This window comes from Mastigoproctus giganteus, chromosome 11 (genome assembly GCF_048544385.1).
Source record: "Mastigoproctus giganteus isolate SK-2022 chromosome 11, ASM4854438v1, whole genome shotgun sequence".
Lineage (NCBI taxonomy): Eukaryota > Metazoa > Arthropoda > Arachnida > Uropygi > Thelyphonidae > Mastigoproctus > Mastigoproctus giganteus.
The window spans coordinates 108,843,471-108,862,463 of record NC_143585.1 but is presented as its reverse complement, the minus strand read 5'-3'; the positions used below and the strand labels follow the sequence as shown (position 1 = coordinate 108,862,463).

General features: G+C 36.8%; 1 protein-coding gene across 1 annotated transcript in view; it reads left to right on the top strand.

Annotated features, from left to right (window-relative positions):
• The window catches only part of LOC150078342 (glycerol-3-phosphate acyltransferase 1, mitochondrial-like), a 237,659-nt gene that overhangs the window by 109,363 nt on the left and 109,303 nt on the right, over nt 1-18,993 (top strand). The window contains exons 5-7 of the mRNA XM_090384299.1: nt 236-343; nt 12,481-12,524; nt 16,528-16,633. Of these exons, the coding sequence (XP_090240425.1) occupies nt 236-343; nt 12,481-12,524; nt 16,528-16,633 (258 nt within the window). The remainder of the gene's footprint in view (nt 1-235; nt 344-12,480; nt 12,525-16,527; nt 16,634-18,993) is intronic.

Here is an 18,993-nt window from a genome sequence, read left to right as displayed (position 1 = left end):
TTTGTTATTTATACTCATTATAATTTGCCTGAAAGACTTTCCTTGTATTTAATTATTGTTGTAAGACTGCTTTGGTAAATAAATAATATATAATAACAATTTTCATGGATGCAGTAATTCTGGAAAAAAAAAAATTGATGCTGACATGACTCTCACATAGTTACTATTGTTTCTCTCTTCTTGCCCTCTCAATATTAAGGCCATTACAAAGGAATGTTTCTTTTTTTTTTGATAGGGAGAATAACTTGCTTGCACGAACATTCTATCATGCTGCATATATCATTCAGAGAAATGCAGGACATGATTATCCTGATGTGTCTAGTACAGTATTAGCATCTGATAGGTAAGTAGACAGTAGTAGAACTTTTTATTATTTTCACTAACTTTGTACATTTTTTAATCTGTTTTTGGGATCAGAGTGAAATTGTCTCTTTAAATGGAGTTGCCTTATACTGTAGTTGTCTAATGTCAGATTTTAATATTTAATAGATTAGAATACCTGTGCAGAGTAGTTTCCATATTGCTCTTCTTGTGTGCATGCGTGCGCGCACGCACACACACACACACACACACACACACACACACACACACACACACACACACACACACACACACACACACACACACACACACACACACTTTATTTTGTAATTTTTTTAAAGATATGAAAGCTTGTAAAAAAAATAATTATCACATCTATTCAGGTGTATTATGTCCATGAACTGGGTGTATTCTCTAGTTAGTTTTCTTGTTTTTCTGGATGAAAACCCAAGTTTCTGGGGGAGAGTGTGGAAAACCTTGCTATCTTTGTCTGAGGCTGACTAATTTAGCAAAACTTATAATTTTTAATGAGTTATTTATAGCTAGCAGAATGACTTGGTTTTCCTCAGGGAAAGTTAGGTTGCACCGATTCTTATGGAGCTAGATGCATAAAGAGAAAGATCAATAGAGAGATTTAGACAATCTTTATTTTTTATTTCAGATTTATTTCTTGTGTTTTATATTAAGCCAAAATGTATTTGATAAATAATTTTTGGCTTAATATAAATATAAAATTTATAATCAAAATGAATGTAAAACTTCTTAATGAAAGAAAATATAAAACTTCTGTGATGAAAACAAATGTAAATCTCGGTGGAAGGAGTTTGGTTTTCTTCGCAAGTAATTTGGGGATTTTCAGCTGACATAACATACAAATTGACCTTTCTAAACACATACATATAGAGACGTGCTACGCATATGTAGTACTTTCCTTGCATTTGTCAACGTTATTAGTGGAGTCCCCTTAGGGCAGCTCTTCTCAAACTTTCACCTCCCTTGACCTGTAAAATTTTCCTGGCACCTCCCTTGAAGTAGAACATCTATAATTGTGTAATTTCTTATTTTTAATATGTTAATACAATAATTAGTAATACATGAAATAATAATCGGGATAATATTTTATTTTTAAAAAACATTAATGTGATGTTTGTGCTTACTTTTTATTGTATAATTCACCAAATCTATGTGTCATTTTCTAAATGCCGACATATTTCTTTTCAACATTTAATTTTGATCTATACTTAGATTTAATGACTGCCAATGCTGAAAATCCAACTTAATAATACAGATCAAATAGTAGTAGATATCTAATAGTAAAAAAAAAAATCATTCTTAATATATTTTTAATATTTGCCATGGAAATCTTACATAAACTATTACATTGTCTGCGATGCCCCTGGTAAATTATGGTGCCTCCTCAGGGTGTCGTGGTGCACAGTTTGAGAACTGCTGCCTTAGGGGATTCCATATATATATATATATATATATATATATAGTTGGAGAGCAAGATGTCACAAAAACAGATGAGCACCTCTCAGAAACGTTTGAAATGAGACCTATCATGGTGAAGATCAAGAAAGAGAATTCTGGATGGAGGAATTAGTGCTGGCTGTAGGGAGGATGGAGTAATAAATGCCCAAGGATGAATTTGATAGAGGGTGAGGCAATAAAATGGAGTTTCAAGATCATCCTGTGACACTTGCTAAGTATGTTATCTTTCCATTACTCTGGAAGGACACATTACTGAAGCTTATTGTGAAGTCTCTGACAACACCTAGAGATAATATGAAGTCCTACCACTCCATACTGTTTGTTGCTTAGTGGGCTGGGAAAAGTTTTTTAATGGATGATAGCTGTGAGAATCTTAGATTAATAACTATTAATTGTCAGATGACGGTTAATAGTTATATAATAGATAATAACTCTTTCCTGTCAGATGACCAGTATGGTTTTGCACCTGGAAAAGGAATTGATGATGTGCTGGAGAAATTGGTGACAACTGTCCAACACTGTAATAAAAAGTACTCTGTGAGTATGTAGACTTCCCAGGTGCATTTGAAACTATTCAATGGGACAGCATTTTAATGGTGTTGCACACGGCAAAATTCAGCCTGCAGATCTATTCTGTGATAAAAGATTACTTCCGTAATAGGTTTGTCACTGTAAAGTCAGCATGTGGAAGCATTAAGCAAAGAGTGGTTAGAGGTTGTCTACAGGGATCCGTTTTTGGTCTGTTTATGTGGAATCTGATGTCGAATGAATGGTTGCTGCAGACATATTTGGACATGTCCACAGTAGCATATACTGATGATTTGGTTTTGCTGGTAAAAAGGTAACTCAAGACAACAGTTGGAGGAAAGTTCCAATTCTTTGTTGATGGAGCTGCATTATTGGAGTAGATTGCATAAGTTAACATTTGAAAGGACACATTTATAAATAGAAACCTTGTAACTAGCATCGGGGATTATGGATGTAATAACTAACATCCATAATCTAAGATTAAAATTGACATGCCTCAAGAGTATCAAATACCTAGAGATTAAAATAGATCAGCAATTATGGTTTGTATTGCATGTTACATACATTGCAGAAAAGGTTCGGCATTTTGTGCACATGATTGCTATAGTCAGGGAATCAGAAGAATGTCAGTGGAAATCCTATATGACTGTCTTCCTAACAGTTTTCACCTACGGAGTGCATGTTTGGTTAGACTGTATCTTGTAAAAAATATTTGTCAGGAAATTGTACTCTGTACAATGAATGATGTTATTGAAGCTGTCCATGTCTTGCCAAACTGTATCAGATTATGTGTTGAGATTGTAACTGGATTCATACCTATAGATTTGGTTCTTTTTAGAGGTATGGGTTTATTACCTGTGGCACTGAATTCTCTATGAAAGAATGGGCATTGAGATAGACTGTGAGATGGGGTATAAGCAGGAGAAAAACTGTATATGGACCATATTGGTATCTATTTGGCAGGACTGATGGAATGATAGTACAAAAGGAAATATCACTAAAAAATTCTTTCCTACCATAACAAGGAAGATAGAGGAATGCCACGTTGGTTCAGTCCTACTCTACAGACAATGTTCTTTCTCACAGGCCATGGGTCATTCTATGCTAAGTTACATGAATTTTGCAAAAGTGAGCATATGCATTGCATTTGTGGACTTAGGAAGGATTGGAAACATGTCTTATATTTGTTTCAGGAATATGAAGACCTCAGGAAGGATGCGACTTTGTTGAGCAGGCCTCACACTTGGAAACCTTGGAGCACGTTGCTACAATAGAGAATTTTACCGCTTTCCACGTATTTGCAATTCAAGTTTTTAGAAAGCACTTGTTGTTGGAGCTAGAGCAGCATTAGTATGGAGAAATGGTCTAGGCAACAATATGTAACAATTATGTGGGTCAGCAGACTTACATCATCTTTCACATTGAGCTTTACTCAGTGTGGCCTTTCTTAGGTTTGTTTTCTTGTAGTGGATTGTAGTTCCTTCTCTGACTGCACTAAACTGACAACATGGAGCATTGGATGGTACCTACGAATTGATCTTGTACTATTATGCACACTCTTCTCTTCATAGAACTGTGCAGTGTTTGTCCTAATGGTATGCCATGCTTCAGTGTTCCCTGCATCTTCTTGTGATGCACTAGAAGCTGGTTTTCTGCTTTTATCTCAGTTGTGTCTCACTGTGGTGTGATGATCATTGGATCTTCTACAATACATCTATTGTACTTTATTGGCTTTCACTGCATTGCACAGAACTCTTTGTTCAATTCCTCTTTCAATGCATTAGGATGCATTCATTTCAATTCAGTAATTAAGGTGTGTTTTGTGCTCTTAGATAGACATGATAAGCATCACAGCTAAATTGATGTTGGATTGATTCTGTTGGTTGATTAGCAGCCTTTGAATCAGAAATTGAGACAGGGTGAACACAAGATGTGATGTAACCATTTTGAATAATAGTGGGTACTTACCCTGTTGAAACAGTGGTGCATTATCCTATATGCAAAAAAGACATCTGCCTAGGGCCCGATCAGAGGGGGGGGGGGCCCAAAATCACTGTTTCAAAAACTAATTGCTGTTTTTTACTAATTTTTTTAAGTGATTTTTATTGGAAACTAAACTTTCTACCTGCCAATAAACTTTACTTGAAGATTAATTTGGAAGTTACGATTTTTCAAAAATGGTTTTATCAATTTTGATGAAATTTTATATTTAGTTCTTATGTCATATAATATGTTTGTTTTGTTGTCACAATAAAATGAAATTTAAAATGTTCTTTATTAGTTTTTTCTTTAGATGGGGCCCCCAAATTCCTTTTTGCCTCAGGCCCCATGAAGGTATAACACACCACTGTGTTGAAACCATGGTGGGTGGTTTGTGAGATGAATGACATTCCTTTGTGCAGATGTTTGTGGACTGACCTGATGAAACACATTGCTCTTTGGAAATTGGCTTAGGCATTTCAATGGTTAGCCTCATGGTGAAAAGTTCTGGCTCCTGGTTACACACCTATGGGCTACCTGATGAATGAACGGCTCTGATTCTGCTTTGGTTAGTGTACAACGAGTAGCACTTCAATTGAACAAGTGAGTGGACACTGTCTTGTGGCAATTTGCTTAGAAGATCAGGAAGTTGTCTGTGACTAGGGAATATCTCATACAATGGTATACGACCTATATGAACTGATGAGTTAACTATGAAACTAAGCTCGATGTTGAAGTAGGGGCAGAACTTAGGGACCAGACTTAAGTTTGAATTTGTGATCCATCACCCTTGAAGCACACCTGTTGTTTCTGGATGGCTGGGTTCATGTCAGAAAAACTGGGGACTCTTGTGGAGTATTAGACTGCCATGATGATCCTGTCACATGTGATGGTGGAATAGTGAATTGTTGCTTTGCTTCTTGAAGACACTGATTCAGTCTGCTACATCCCTCGTTCATTCCACTACTGCATAGATTTGTATATGGATTGTATTCCATTTCCTGAGCAGTGCCATTCTTGATTAAAGCTTCAAAATTGCTATGTGATGGGATATCGGCTACATATGCTGTTGTGGTTACAAGGCTTATCCTGACTGATTTTATGTAGTGAATTCAAAGTTGAATTTCTGTGGTGAGGTGAAACAGTTTAATATTTTCTCATGAGATAGACTTTTCCTCTAAAGAAGACCAGCAGAGTCATGAACAGCTTTAGTGTGACATAGCTATTTCATTGACATATGGCGCCTCCATAGCCAGATGGGCAGGAGCGGCAGTGCATAGCACGTGCTTCTTGATTCGACCGGGGTTCGAGCCCGTGACCAAAAATATGGAGGATGTGGAAAGGTCAGGGAATGACCACCGCATATCCCCGGAGCAATATGGCCTAAGTTGCTAATGCTCCTAAAAAACCAAACAACAACAACATTGACATATGAGCCGACCGGGCTAGCTGGGTGGGTAAAATGCCTGCCTAGCAACCCAAAGGTCGTGGATTCGAATCCCGCTTCGGACTTGGATCAAAGTACTGCAAAAACCTTGGGAGGTGCATTATGGCCACAGAAGCCGATGCGCCAACAACTACCAAAAAAAAAAAAAAAAAATTGATATATGAACTAATGAACTACATACCCTTCAAATTGGGGGTATTATAGTGATGTTGTGTATGATGTTATAAGTATGCTGGCAGATAATTGATGCTGTATTTGATATCATCCCTATACAGGCAGACAATCCCTAGCTGTCCCCATGTACCAGGAATGATAACCAACTAGTGGGTATATGTTATGCTAGAAATTACATGTACAGTATTTCAGTAGATTGTGGGGATTGCTAGAAAAACTGGCTGGGACCACCTTTAATAATAAATAATAATAATAAAAAAAATGTAGTTCTTGCTTTCTTCATTGTTCTCGTTCTTAAAAAGAAGTACCACAATAGCATTATTTCAATTCTTGGGGATTTTTTGAATTCAAGACATTTTGTATACAGATTAACATTAGCAGATGCATATAATGCAAGAAAGCAAGCTTATACAGCATTAGCCAAAAAAAAAAAAAAAATCCCATTTCACACATTCATTTGCTCTAAACGTTTGTCCAGTTTTTCTTTGAATTTATTTAAGCTATCAACTTCCACAACAACAGATGTAAGCTTATACAGCATCAGCCCAAAAAAAAAAAAAAAAAAAACCCTTCCCATCCGGTCACTCCAAATGTTTGTCTAGTTCAGCCTTAAATTTATTTAAGCTATCAACTTCCACAACAACAGATGGAAGTCTTTCCTCAGTTTCAATTTATGCCCCCTCAGATTTGTAATATCAACAAAAGAAAGAATGCCATCAGCATTGAGCCTGCTCAAACCATCCAAAGCCTTATACACCTCAATCAGATTACCTTGCAGGTGCCTAGTCTCCAAATGCTGCGATTTGCAGAATTTAGCCTTTCTTGGTAAGAGGATCCCTTCATTCCTTTCGCCAATCTTGTTGCCCTTCTTTGTACTTGTTTTAGCAACTGTACATCCTTCCTAAAAGTGAGGCCTTCCAGACCTGTATGCAGTACTCCAGGTGGGGCCTGACCATTGCCTATTACAAAGGGATAATCATCCCCTTATCCCTACTAGAAAAATTCCTGTATATCATTGACAATATCCCATGGCCTGCTCTGGAAGCCTGTCTGCACTGCTCGGAAAACTTCATAACTGACTGCACACTTACCCCCAGGTCTTTTTCATTCTCTACCACCCTGAGTGGTAGGTTTCTATGGGATTACTCTACTCATATACAGTACTTTGCATTTGTCAGTGTTAAACTTCAGTTGCTGCTTCTCAGCCCATCTGCGAAGATTTTCTAGATCCTGTTGTAGTAGCGTACTGTCATTAACAACCCAGCCAACCTTTGTATCATCTGCAAACTTGGACATTAAGCCTGATGTACCATCATCGATATCACTGATAAATATACAAAACAACAATGGGCCCAATACTGGACCCTGGAGACTTCACTAATAACATTCGTCCACGAAGGTCAGTGTCCATTGATTACCGCTCTTTGTCATCTCCCACTCAACCACCCTTTCATCCATTGCAGCAACTTGCCCTTAATGCCATACTCCTCCAATTTATACAGCAGTCTTCTATGTGCAACAGTATCAAAAGCTTCCCTGAAATCCAAGTGCAGTCAGGCCTTATATAACTTGGTAGTTGTGTTCCTAGAAGCCCTTTTGCAATGTAAAATCGTGCAATGTAAGTAACAGGCCTTGTGGAAAAAATAGGGTTAGGTGCTGACCACCAAAAGATTGAACATACATTTTTAACCAAAACATTACCAAATGCAATAAATAATCATAATAAAATACGTAGGTATTTTATTATGATTTTTGTTTAATAAAATATTGCTAATGCTCTTTTTTTTTTTTTTTTTGCTTTTATCATAAGCAAACTTGTAGTAGTAGTGGCATGTGATGCAAGAAAGCAAGTGTATGAGCTTATGCAGCATCAGCCAAAAAAAAAAAAAAAAAACATCTCACACCGTTCCCTCCAGTCTGTCCAGTTCCTCCTTAAATTTATTCAACCTATCACTTCCACAACGACAGATGGAAGTTTGTTCCAGCAATTAACCACCCGCTGGCTAAAGGCAAATTTCCGCACATCTATTCTACATCTGTCTTTTCTTAATTTGAATTTATGCCCCCTTAGGTTCGTAATTTGAACAAGTGGAAGGAGCCCATCAGAATTCAGCATGCTCAACCCATTCAAGGCCTTATACACCTCAGTCAGATCACCACGCAGGTGCCTAGTCTCCAGCCACTGCAATTTGCAGAACTTAAACCTCTCTTGGTAAGACTGAAAAGCCTCTCTCTTCAATCCCCTCACCAATCTTGTTGCCCTTCTCTGTACACGCTCAAGCAAATCTACATCCTTCCTAAAATGAGGCCTCCAGACCTGTACGCAGTACTCAAGGCCTGACCATTGCCTTATACAGAGGTACAATCACCTCCTTTTCCCTGCTATCAAAATTCCTATATATCATTGACAAAACCCCATGACCTGCCCTGGCAGCCTGTCTGCATTGCTCAGAACACTTCATATCTGACTGCACAATTACTCCCAGGTCTTTTTCATTTTCTACCACCTTAAGTGTAGTACCACACAGTTGGTACGTTTCTCTGGGGTTACTTCTACCCATATGCAGTACTTTGCATTTGTCAAGGTTAAACTTCAGCTGCCACTTCTTAGCCCATCTGTCCAAATTATCTAGATCCTGTTGCAGTAGCACACTGCCATTACTGTCATTAACAATCCTGCCAACATTTGTATCATCTGCAAACTTCGACACTAAGCCTGATATACCTTCATCAATATCATTGATAAATATTCAAAACAACAGTGGACCCAACACCAAACCCTGTGGGACTCCACTAATAACATTAGGCCGCGAAGAGCGGCACCCATTGATTACCACCCTCTGTCTTCTCCCACTTAACCATCCTTTTATCCATTGTAGCAACTTACCCTTAATACCATTCTACTCCAATTTGTACAATAGTCTTCCATGTGCAACAGTGTCAAAAGCTTTCCTGAAATCCAAATATATATCAAAATTATTTTTTGCATCCAATTCCTTTGTAACCACATCATTGTTCCTGATCTCTTCTTTGTTTGATCTTCTATCCAAACAGATGAGATGTTCCATCTCTTCCAATTCTTTGTGTCTTGATCTAATGTCTTTTGTTACACTTTGAGTTGTTTCTGTTATGAAAGTTGCTTTTATTTTCTCTGCATTCTTTCTAATTGTTCTCAGCAGTTAGGTTACGTTATTTCCCTACCTAAACATTATTTCACTACCTAAAAGGTTAAGTTAGGAAATAGAGTTTCTTAACTTCATCTGTCATGCTGACATATCAATCAATATATTGGTCTCAACTTCTACTGCCAATACCAACTACTGCACTGTCTGTTTACCAAGAATGCAGGGAGAAACTGCGTAGTGACAAACCAGTTTGTCTGGCGTGTTCCTGTAGTTTGCCGTGGTTCTCGTGTTGGCTTTCTTTACCTTTGCTGCTTTCTTTTTCTCTTTGAACTTGCAGTATCTTCACCAGCATGCTTCCTTTTCACACTGTTTTAAAGCATTTTACTCATTTTTAAGTAATAAAGCACAATTAGAGTATAAAAAGAAGAAAAATGAGGAGACGTGTTTGATACATATAAACAAAGCAGCACACATGTAGCAACTGAGTAAATAATGCAGTAAGTTTTGCATTCAGCTGTTGTGATCCCTCTGTGTTCGACTGCCATTTCTTGTAAACACAAAATGAATTGTGCATAAGTGAGTTCGGTTCATGTATATGTGACATCGTTCCACTATTTATAAATCATGTATGATTGAATTTGTATAGTGTAAACACATGTTACATGAGGACTGACTGTATATGATATCAAAATTATTTTTTGCATCCAGTTTCTTTGTGACCATGGCATAGTCATGGTCACAAAGAAACTGGATGCAAAAAATCCAATCAAATTGGTCAGACAAGACTTCTACTTAACAGACCCATGCTGTGTCTGAATTATTGCTGCAGTCTTGTCTAGATAATCCTGCAATGCATCTTTAACCAGTGGCTCCATTATTTTACCCGGAACAGAAATTAAACTAACAGGTCTGTAATTACTCATGTCACCCTTTCATCCCCCTTTGTGATTTGGGGATACATTTGCACATCTTCAGTCCATGAGGACTTCCCCTGAGTCCAAGGATGCTCTCATAATTATGGCTAAGGGTTAGCTTATTTCCTTTGCCGCCTCCTTTGATATGACTGGATAGATCCCATCCAACCTAGGTGCCTTTCTTATTTTTAACTTCAACAATTTCTCCTCCACTTTGCTCTCAGTTACAAAATCATTAAGCATCCTGTTACAGTTTGATAAACTTCTGGCATTTTCCTCCCTTAATAACTCCTCATGTGTGAATGTAGATGCAAAATACTCATTCAGTTTGTCAGCTATCTGTGCAGGATCATCAACAGTCGCACTATCAGTATCAAGTGGACCAGCCTGATTCATCTGCTTCCTTCTAGAGTTTATATAAGTAAAGAGGTCTTTGCTGTTTTTCTTTGCATCCTTTCCCAAAGTTTTCTCATAATCTGTCTTCACTTGCCTAACCTCTTTTGCGACTTGATTGCAGACTAGCTTATATCTACCATAGCCTTCTTGTCGTCTGATAATTTATTTGCATCCCAAGAATTTTTCTTCTCTTCCACAAGTCTTATTAGTTCATCTGATATCCATTTAGGTTTAAACCGTTAACAGTATTTCTTAGTTGGTAGTATGAAAAGCCTAGTAGCTTCTAAGATTAATTCCTTGAATGCTTCCTATTTAGAATTTGCTGTTGGTATCGTCATCAGTTGGTCCCACTGTATAGAATTGAAAAATGTCTGAGACCACCGTAGTTACCTTTTATGAAAGCAAAATTCCTTCCCTTTACTCCTGATAGTAGTTTCATCTTTAAGTAAATCTCACATCAGTACACTGTGATCACTGCCATCCAGTGGTACCTTTATCTGCAAATTCTTAATGCACGAATAACTTAAAGCATGTCCTCCCAGTTTCAGAAGTTCAGTCAAGATTCCATCTTCTCCTGGAGTCTTTCCATTCTTAATTCCTCTTAGAACGAATTCAACTTCTTCAGGCAATTCTTCCTGCCCTTAATGACATACTGCTCTAATTTTTACAGCAGTCTTTTATGTGCAAAAGTGTCAAAATCTTTTCTGAAATCCAAGTATATGAGATCAAAATTATTTTTTTGCATCCATTTCTTTTGTTACCGTGCCATAGTATACAATGAAATTGGTCAGGTGAGACCGCCCCTTAACAAATTGATGCCGTGACCAGTGTCATATCTAGGTATTATCGTAAGGGGGGACCTGGCGACCAGGTCCAAGTATTATTGTAAGGGGGGCATGCTGACTCGGCTTTTGAGTTTTTTTTTAGAAAGCCTTCTGCATTCTTTTTCTTTAATTTCAAATTTTTTGTGAAGGGGGGACATATGCCCCCTCTGCCCAACCCTGGATATGCCCCTGGCTTTGCAGTATAATTGCATTCTTATCTAGATGGTCCTGCATTACTTCTTTAACCAGTAACTCCATTATTTTCTCCTGGAATGGAAGTTAAGCTAAGGTGTTTGTAATTACTCATGACGATTATATATATATATATATATATATATATATATATATTTTTTTTTTTTGTAGTCTGTATCCAAAATAAGTTGGGAAACATTGTTCTAGAGCAGGGGTGGGCAACAGCCGGCCTGCGACGATGTTGAATCCTTCCCCTTCGCGGTAAATGCATAAATATAGAAAATCCATACCTGACTACACTCGTCGTAAACGTTCGGCTTAATTCGGTTCAATCGAGAATCACGGCCAGTACAACAGTAACCAAGTGATTCTATGCAGCGTCAAAGAGTTATTTCCTAATTATTATTGTAGCATCGATCGAACGAAGTTCCTTTGGGTTTGACTTCTTATTGAAAAAAATAATATTGGTGCGAGATATTTTATGTTTTATGCCTTTTCTAATTATTACAATTTTTAATTTAATATAATTTATAGCCCATAAAATGAGCCAATTAAAAAAAAAAAAGAAAAATTGATGCCGAATGCCGCATTTTCAATGATAATTATACATTCAGATATTTTTTTTAAAAATACATTAATAATTTGATAATTCAAGTAATATAACATTTTTTTAGGTTCTGATTTTTTTTATTAAATCGTTCAATCTATTCCGGCCCGCATCATGATGCGAAAATTTCATTCGGCCCGCATCATGATACGAAAATTTCATTCGGCCCGCTGACGAAAAAAGTTGCCCACCCCTGTTCTAGAGGTTGTTACTTGACACATTTATTTGTCACTGTAACCTGTTGTAGATCTCGGTAAGCTGTATTTGCAATATTACAGATCTTACATATTGCATTAATAACACATTAAATTGATAATGTATGTTATTAAGGACAATATAAATTAAATTGATAGTGTCATAAAGTAGGATTTTTTATTTTTGTTATGGGTATATTAGACAGAATATGCTAATTTTATATATACATGAGCATGTATGTTGTGTGTGTATAGTTTTATTTATTATTTTTTCTTTTGTATTGCAGAGTACAGCTTGCTGTGAAGAAAGCAACATCAGATGAATTAAAAGGTAGGTTAGTAAATAAAGGAACCACATGACTAAAGAAACTCAAATTTTATGTGAAAGTATTTTTTCAGCTGCATTTCCAGTATTCACATAAAGGAAATTAAAGTTGAATGTTCATTGAGAGTAAAGTAAAGTGCAGCCATTGTCAACCCACTGCAGGATGGAAGCCTCCCCAACAATTCATGCTGAGGGAAATGGACCATAATCTGCCACGCTGGTCCAGTGCGGATTGGCAGATCGATCGTATTCAGCAGTCAGGGGCTTGAACCCCGGTCTACTCAAAGAGCATGTGCTACTGCACTCCCGCTCCTGACCACTCGGCTATGGAGGCCTTTCATTGAGAGAATGAACATCAACTATTTTTTTTTTTAAATCAGTCTAATATACACACGAAACATACTCACTTCACGTATTTTTAATTAATTTTTTCCCTTCTAATTTTCACTCCAATATTTTGAACTATAAGCTGCACTCAGTTTTTTCAATTCACACCTGGCAGGGAATACTGGATAGAACAAAGTAAGCCAGTATTTCCTGTAAATGCAGTGAATACTGGCTTACTCTGATCTGTCAGGTAACAAAAAAGTTAATGCATGGTTACTGTTTCAAAAAAATTGTGTGCATTGTCGATGGCAATTATTCATCAGTGCACTTTAAAGTACAAGTAACAATGAGTCACTTGATGACTATTTTTTTTTTTTTTGTAGTTGTTGGCCCATCGGCTTCTGTGGCCATAATGCACCTCCCAAGGCTTTTGCAGTACTTTGATCCAAGCCCGAGGTGGGATTCGAACCCGTGACCTTTGGGTTGCTAGGTAGGCACTTTATCCACCCGGCTAGCCCGGTCGGCACTTGATGACTAGCAGTTGTGAAGTGCAGTTCAGTAAAATACTGAAAAATGATAAAAAAATGGATTCTACAGTTAGTTATTCAAGCCTGTTTACTTTGAATATAAACCGGGCTGAACTACACAAGCATATATAGACGAATATATTATTATGAGTGTATTAGGTGGAGGTGCTGAACTGTCAGGGGGTGCCTCCGTAGCCAGGTGGGAAGTAGCAGCAGTGCATAGCACACGCTTCTTGATTAGACCGGGGTTCAAGCCTGTCACCACCAAATACGGAGGATGCGGAATGGTCAGGGAATGACCACCGCATATCCCGGAGCAATATGGCCTTAGTTGCTAATGCTCCTAAAAACCAAATAAAAATGAACTGTCAGGTGTAATTACGATGGAAAAATTGAAACACATGCACGGTAAAAACAGAATACCTGAAATAAAATGAAATTAAAAGTTTAACATAAAAATAAATGATAATAAAAAACATGAAAATAAATGATTTAACCATGCATGTTCTAAATTTTTCCATGGTAATTACACCCGACAGTTCAGCACCTTCACCCGATACACTGATAATAATATATTTGTCTATATTTCATTATGGTTGCCAGTTTTTTCTGCTATTATATATATACATGGGGTGTTTAAAAAATGATGGTCAATAATTTAAAGGTGCAAAGTACAAACTAAAATAAGCAAAAAAATTTCCAGTGAACATCGGGCTGTAAATGAACTGTTTTCAAGATAATGCACATTTTCTGTTAAGATTTGCCACTGACTATGGGAGCACTAGTTTAGCAAAAAGCTGTGAATCCTTTGCTAAGGGTGGTTTTATTAAACATAAGCTAATACATTTTTAATTTTTTGTTTCAACACCACTGGATTTTACAGATGTTACATGTTACAGGATGCTCTTTCTAACACCCTTTCTTCAATGTCAGGTGTTATGCTTCTGGGCCTACCTGCTCATACTCCATGTGCAAAGCGCCCATGTTCTCTAAGGCATTGATGTACCCTGATGAACGTGCACCTGTTGAGCTGCCTTTGGCGGGGAAATACAAATGTGCAGCCTTGAGTGCACTGCTGTTGGCTTTACCATACACGAAGTGCATGTCTGCATACTCTTCATTGCTGTAATATCTTTTCATGTTGACTATCCTTTGACAAGTACTAGTATGCCTACTACGTCTCAGAGCATTGAGAGAGGGGAAATGGAGAAAATGAGGATAACCTCTATATATATATAGAAAGAGAGAGATACAATACTGTATATTTTACAATGTAATAGCACTTGAATTACTGAAAACTATGTGAGTAGCTGAATGCTAAAATAAAGTATGATCTTTCATTAAAATTCATTCAAAAGAAACCATGTGAGAGTTCAAATTATTGCCATTTAAACCAAAAAAGATAATATCAAAGGTAAAATTTTGACATTTTTTTTAAGTTATCTTATTCCATTAATATTTATTGAGGGTAAAATTCTTAAATGTATGATTTAATTTCATTTTTCAAAATGTGCCTCGCTGTAAATTGGGGGATGCTTGTACCATGGCATTTTGATTGCTTGTGTACAGAATCTGCGATATCAGTATCCTTCAGGGTATACCATTGCAGTCTGGAGGATTTTTTAATTATGCATTTCTGAAGTTTTTATATTTGAATGTTTGCAATATACATAGTGATAGTAATAAAATTCACTGTACAGCCAAAAGTTCATAAAAATAACCCTTGATGGGCTAGGGTTACTGGCATAATAGGCATTGCTACACTCACTGGTCAAAAAATTAGAAATCTTTTTCATTTGGCATTAATGGATAATTAAATGTATGGTATACAAATATAAGTTCCATATGGTATGATTACAGATTCCTTGGTATCAGATAAATACCTCATGATTTTCTGGGAATTTCTTAGTTGATTCATTCGTGGGGAAGATGGGTGATCTTTTCAGTTTTAAGAAAGATGTTATCGTTGGGTCACATGTAGCAGGAATTGCAATTGAGAAAACAAAGGAAATCATTGGTGTCTTGAAGGGCAGCCATCTAAAAAGTATATAATCAGTTGAAGAAGAAAGGAGAATGCAGCTCTAAATGGAAGAAATGCGGCAGAAAGTCATTACACCAAAAATAAGACTGCAGGAAGTTAAAGCAAATTATGTATCAGTACAAGAGGTCCAGTGTGCAGCAAATGATTGGAAAATTTTTTGATTTAGGCAAAACAAGACCCATTTGAGCTGTGTGGTGGGAATTGAAGAATCTTGGATTTTGTAGTTGTGTTACTATGTGAAAGCCACCTCTTTCTGTAAAAAATCAAAAGATTTGAATGGAGTGGTGCTGCCTTCACCAAGACTGGACTGTTGAATGGAAAAAAGATCATTTGGTCTGAAAAATTTCGATTTACATTTATTTGCACCAATGGTAGGGTGAAAGTGTGTCTTGAACCCTATGAAACCGTGCATCCAGACTGTCTCATGTCTGTCTCTCAAGCAGCTGGAGATGGTATATCATGGAGAATATGTTCCATTAGTATGGATTGGGTCTTCTCCTACCATTAGAAGGTCACGTTACCTCCATTGAATATCTTTTGGTCACATTGAATCAACATCACCCTGCAATGCTTAATTTTTTTTCCCCCAGGTTAGGATAGATTCTTTTGGGAATGACAATGCAACTATCCACCATGCAAAAATTATATCTGAATGGTTTGAGGAACATTCCCAAGATTTACTACATCTATTCTAGCTGCCTAATCCATTTGAGAATGTCTGAGATATGTTGGAATGAGCTGTTTGGCTTTGCAGTTCTCTACTGACCACAATACAGCAGCTGAAAAATACTCTGATGGAGGAGTGGTCAAATCTGAGCTAGAATCAGACACAGTAGAACCCATGCCGTGATGTGCATGAGCTGAAATTTGAGAAAAAGATGAGTGTATTTATTTGGTAGCATATATCCAAACTGTTTCAGTACTGTTATTGGACTCCAGAGTCCAATTAACAACTGCCACTTGAAGTCTTGACTTGCGTAATTTACTGGTAAATAAATTGTGATAATTTAAAGCTTAGATTAAAAAGCATTTTATTACATATCAGAGAAAGCATTTCATTCGTTCATCAGGCAGAATTTATATTTACTAGCTTTTGAAATGTTATCATTTATAGTTCAGGATTCTTATGAAGATTCATTAGCTACTGAACAGAAACACAAATCCCGAGCCATTAATATGTTAATCCAAATGAAGTCTTGCATTTCTTCATTGCTTCTTAAGTAAGTAGTTTTTACCATGATTTTTGATATTCAGTTTTGCATATTGTTGTTTTCCTGACTTGATTATAGAACCAGATACTGTTTTCAGTGAGTATTATTGCTGTAATTATAATTTTTGCTTATTGCAGTATACTATTCAAACTTTTAAGGTTTGTTTCAATTGATACAAAATATTGCATTACCTTCTCCATATACTGAATCATCACCACACTTAGTTGTGTTTGAGAGGTTCCTTTTTTTTTTTTTTTTATATCTGCTGGAGGGATGGAAAGCTGGAAGACTATTTAGATTCAAAATTTGACCCCCTCTTCCCCCTCTCCTGAGTACTCAGTCACTACCTGTTATAGTGATCCAGTATTTCTAGAATTTTTTTTTTTACCAAGTGGCCTTTCTTTTACTGAGCTAATTGAATCTATTATTTTAACTTCCCATTTTCTGCAATTAGTGGTTATCACCAGCAGGTTCTAAGATCAAGTTTTCATAAACTTTTTAGAGTACATTACCGACACCCTTCACTCTTCCCATCCCAGAGTGTTTTAGTAATTTGGCATTGATATAATTTTTTTTTTAATTTGGTGTTTTTTTTTTTCCCTCTTGAACATAGAACATGCAAAATTTCTTTTCATTTTTGAGTAATTGTTATTTTGCATTTTATATAAAATGCAAAAATTTAAATTCTCTGATGTTATCTGTTCTGTAATTTTTTTTTTTTATTAAATAGCAGAAAAAAATTTGCATACAGTATATAGTGAGAGGATTACCCTTGAATGGGCAGTCTTCTTTTGTGTTTTTGAACAGACTTCCGTTGGAATATTAAGATATTTCAAAATCACATAAAGTTAAATAATTATTTTACCTATATATTAGAAAACATGACTTGCTATTCAGGCAAATGTACTGCAGTTAGCCAAAAGATTTTTCTCAAATTATCATGGGGGGGGGATGAAAGAATTACACATAAAAATTATTAACAGGCTAGTCATGTCATAGTGAGAAGATACGGAAAAGTTATCTGCTCAGTGGAAAACCAACCTCCTACCTGCACAGCAAGTTTGGTTTCCTAATAATAATAAAAACTACCTGTTTAAACACTAACACAACTTGTAAATTGTAAATGAATTTGAAAAATTTCCTTACCCTATGCCAGTTGTTCCCAAACTACTGCGATCTATGGACCCTTTCAAAAATCAAAAAAAGTTTATGGACCCCTTCAAAAAAAGTTTGCCGACTCCTATATATAATATATGCATATGTTATATGCAAATACAGAGGGTTGATTCAGCCTTTTGGTAACGATTTTGATATTAATCCTGCTTGTGACGTACAACAGCAATATAAATTTTTTTTTTTTTTGCACAGGCACAGTCCCAAACCTTATGAACAGGTGCATCAGTTGTAGAAGTTGTTTTAATGTTGACATGCCTTGGAAATCAGACCCATGGTTGGAAGGTTATATAATCGCACACTCCGAAGAAGGGTACAGTTATGTGAAAATTATTGATAGGCGCATGTCGAAAAATTTTAGTGTATCGAAGTTTGGTATCCATAAGTTTTTGAATGGCAAAGGAAATCACACCATTCCCTCCAAATGCCTGTCCAGTTCCTCCTTTAATTTATTTAACCTATCATCTTCCACGACAGATGGAAGTTTGTTCCAGCAATTAACCACCCGCTGGCTAAAGGCAAATTTCCGCACATCTATTCTACATCTGTCTTTTCTTAATTTGAATTTATGCCCCCTTAGGTTCGTAATTTGAACAAGTGGAAGGAGCCCATCAGAATTCAGCATGCTCAACCCATTCAAGGCCTTATACACCTCAGTCAGATCACCGCGCAGGTGCCTAGTCTCCAGCCACTGCAATTTGCAGAACTTAAACCTCTCTTGGTAAGACTGAAAAGCCTCTCTCTTCAATCCCCTCACCAATCTTGTTGCCCTTCTCTGTACAAGCTCAAGCAAATCTACATCCTTCCTAAAATGAGGCCTCCAGACCTGTACGCAGTACTCAAGGCCTGACCATTGCCTTATACAGAGGTACAATCACCTCCTTTTCCCTGCTAGCAAAATTCCTATATATCATTGACAAAACCCCATGACCTGCCCTGGCCGCCTGTCTGCATTGCTCAGAACACTTCATATCTGACTGCACAATTACTCCCAGGTCTTTTTCATTTTCTACCACCTTAAGTGTAATACCACACAGTTGGTACGTTTCTCTGGGGTTACTTCTACCCATATGCAGTACTTTGCATTTGTCAAGGTTAAACTTCAGCTGCCACTTCTTAGCCCATCTGTCCAAATTATCTAGATCCTGTTGCAGTAGCACACTGCCATTACTGTCATTAACAACCTTTGTATCATC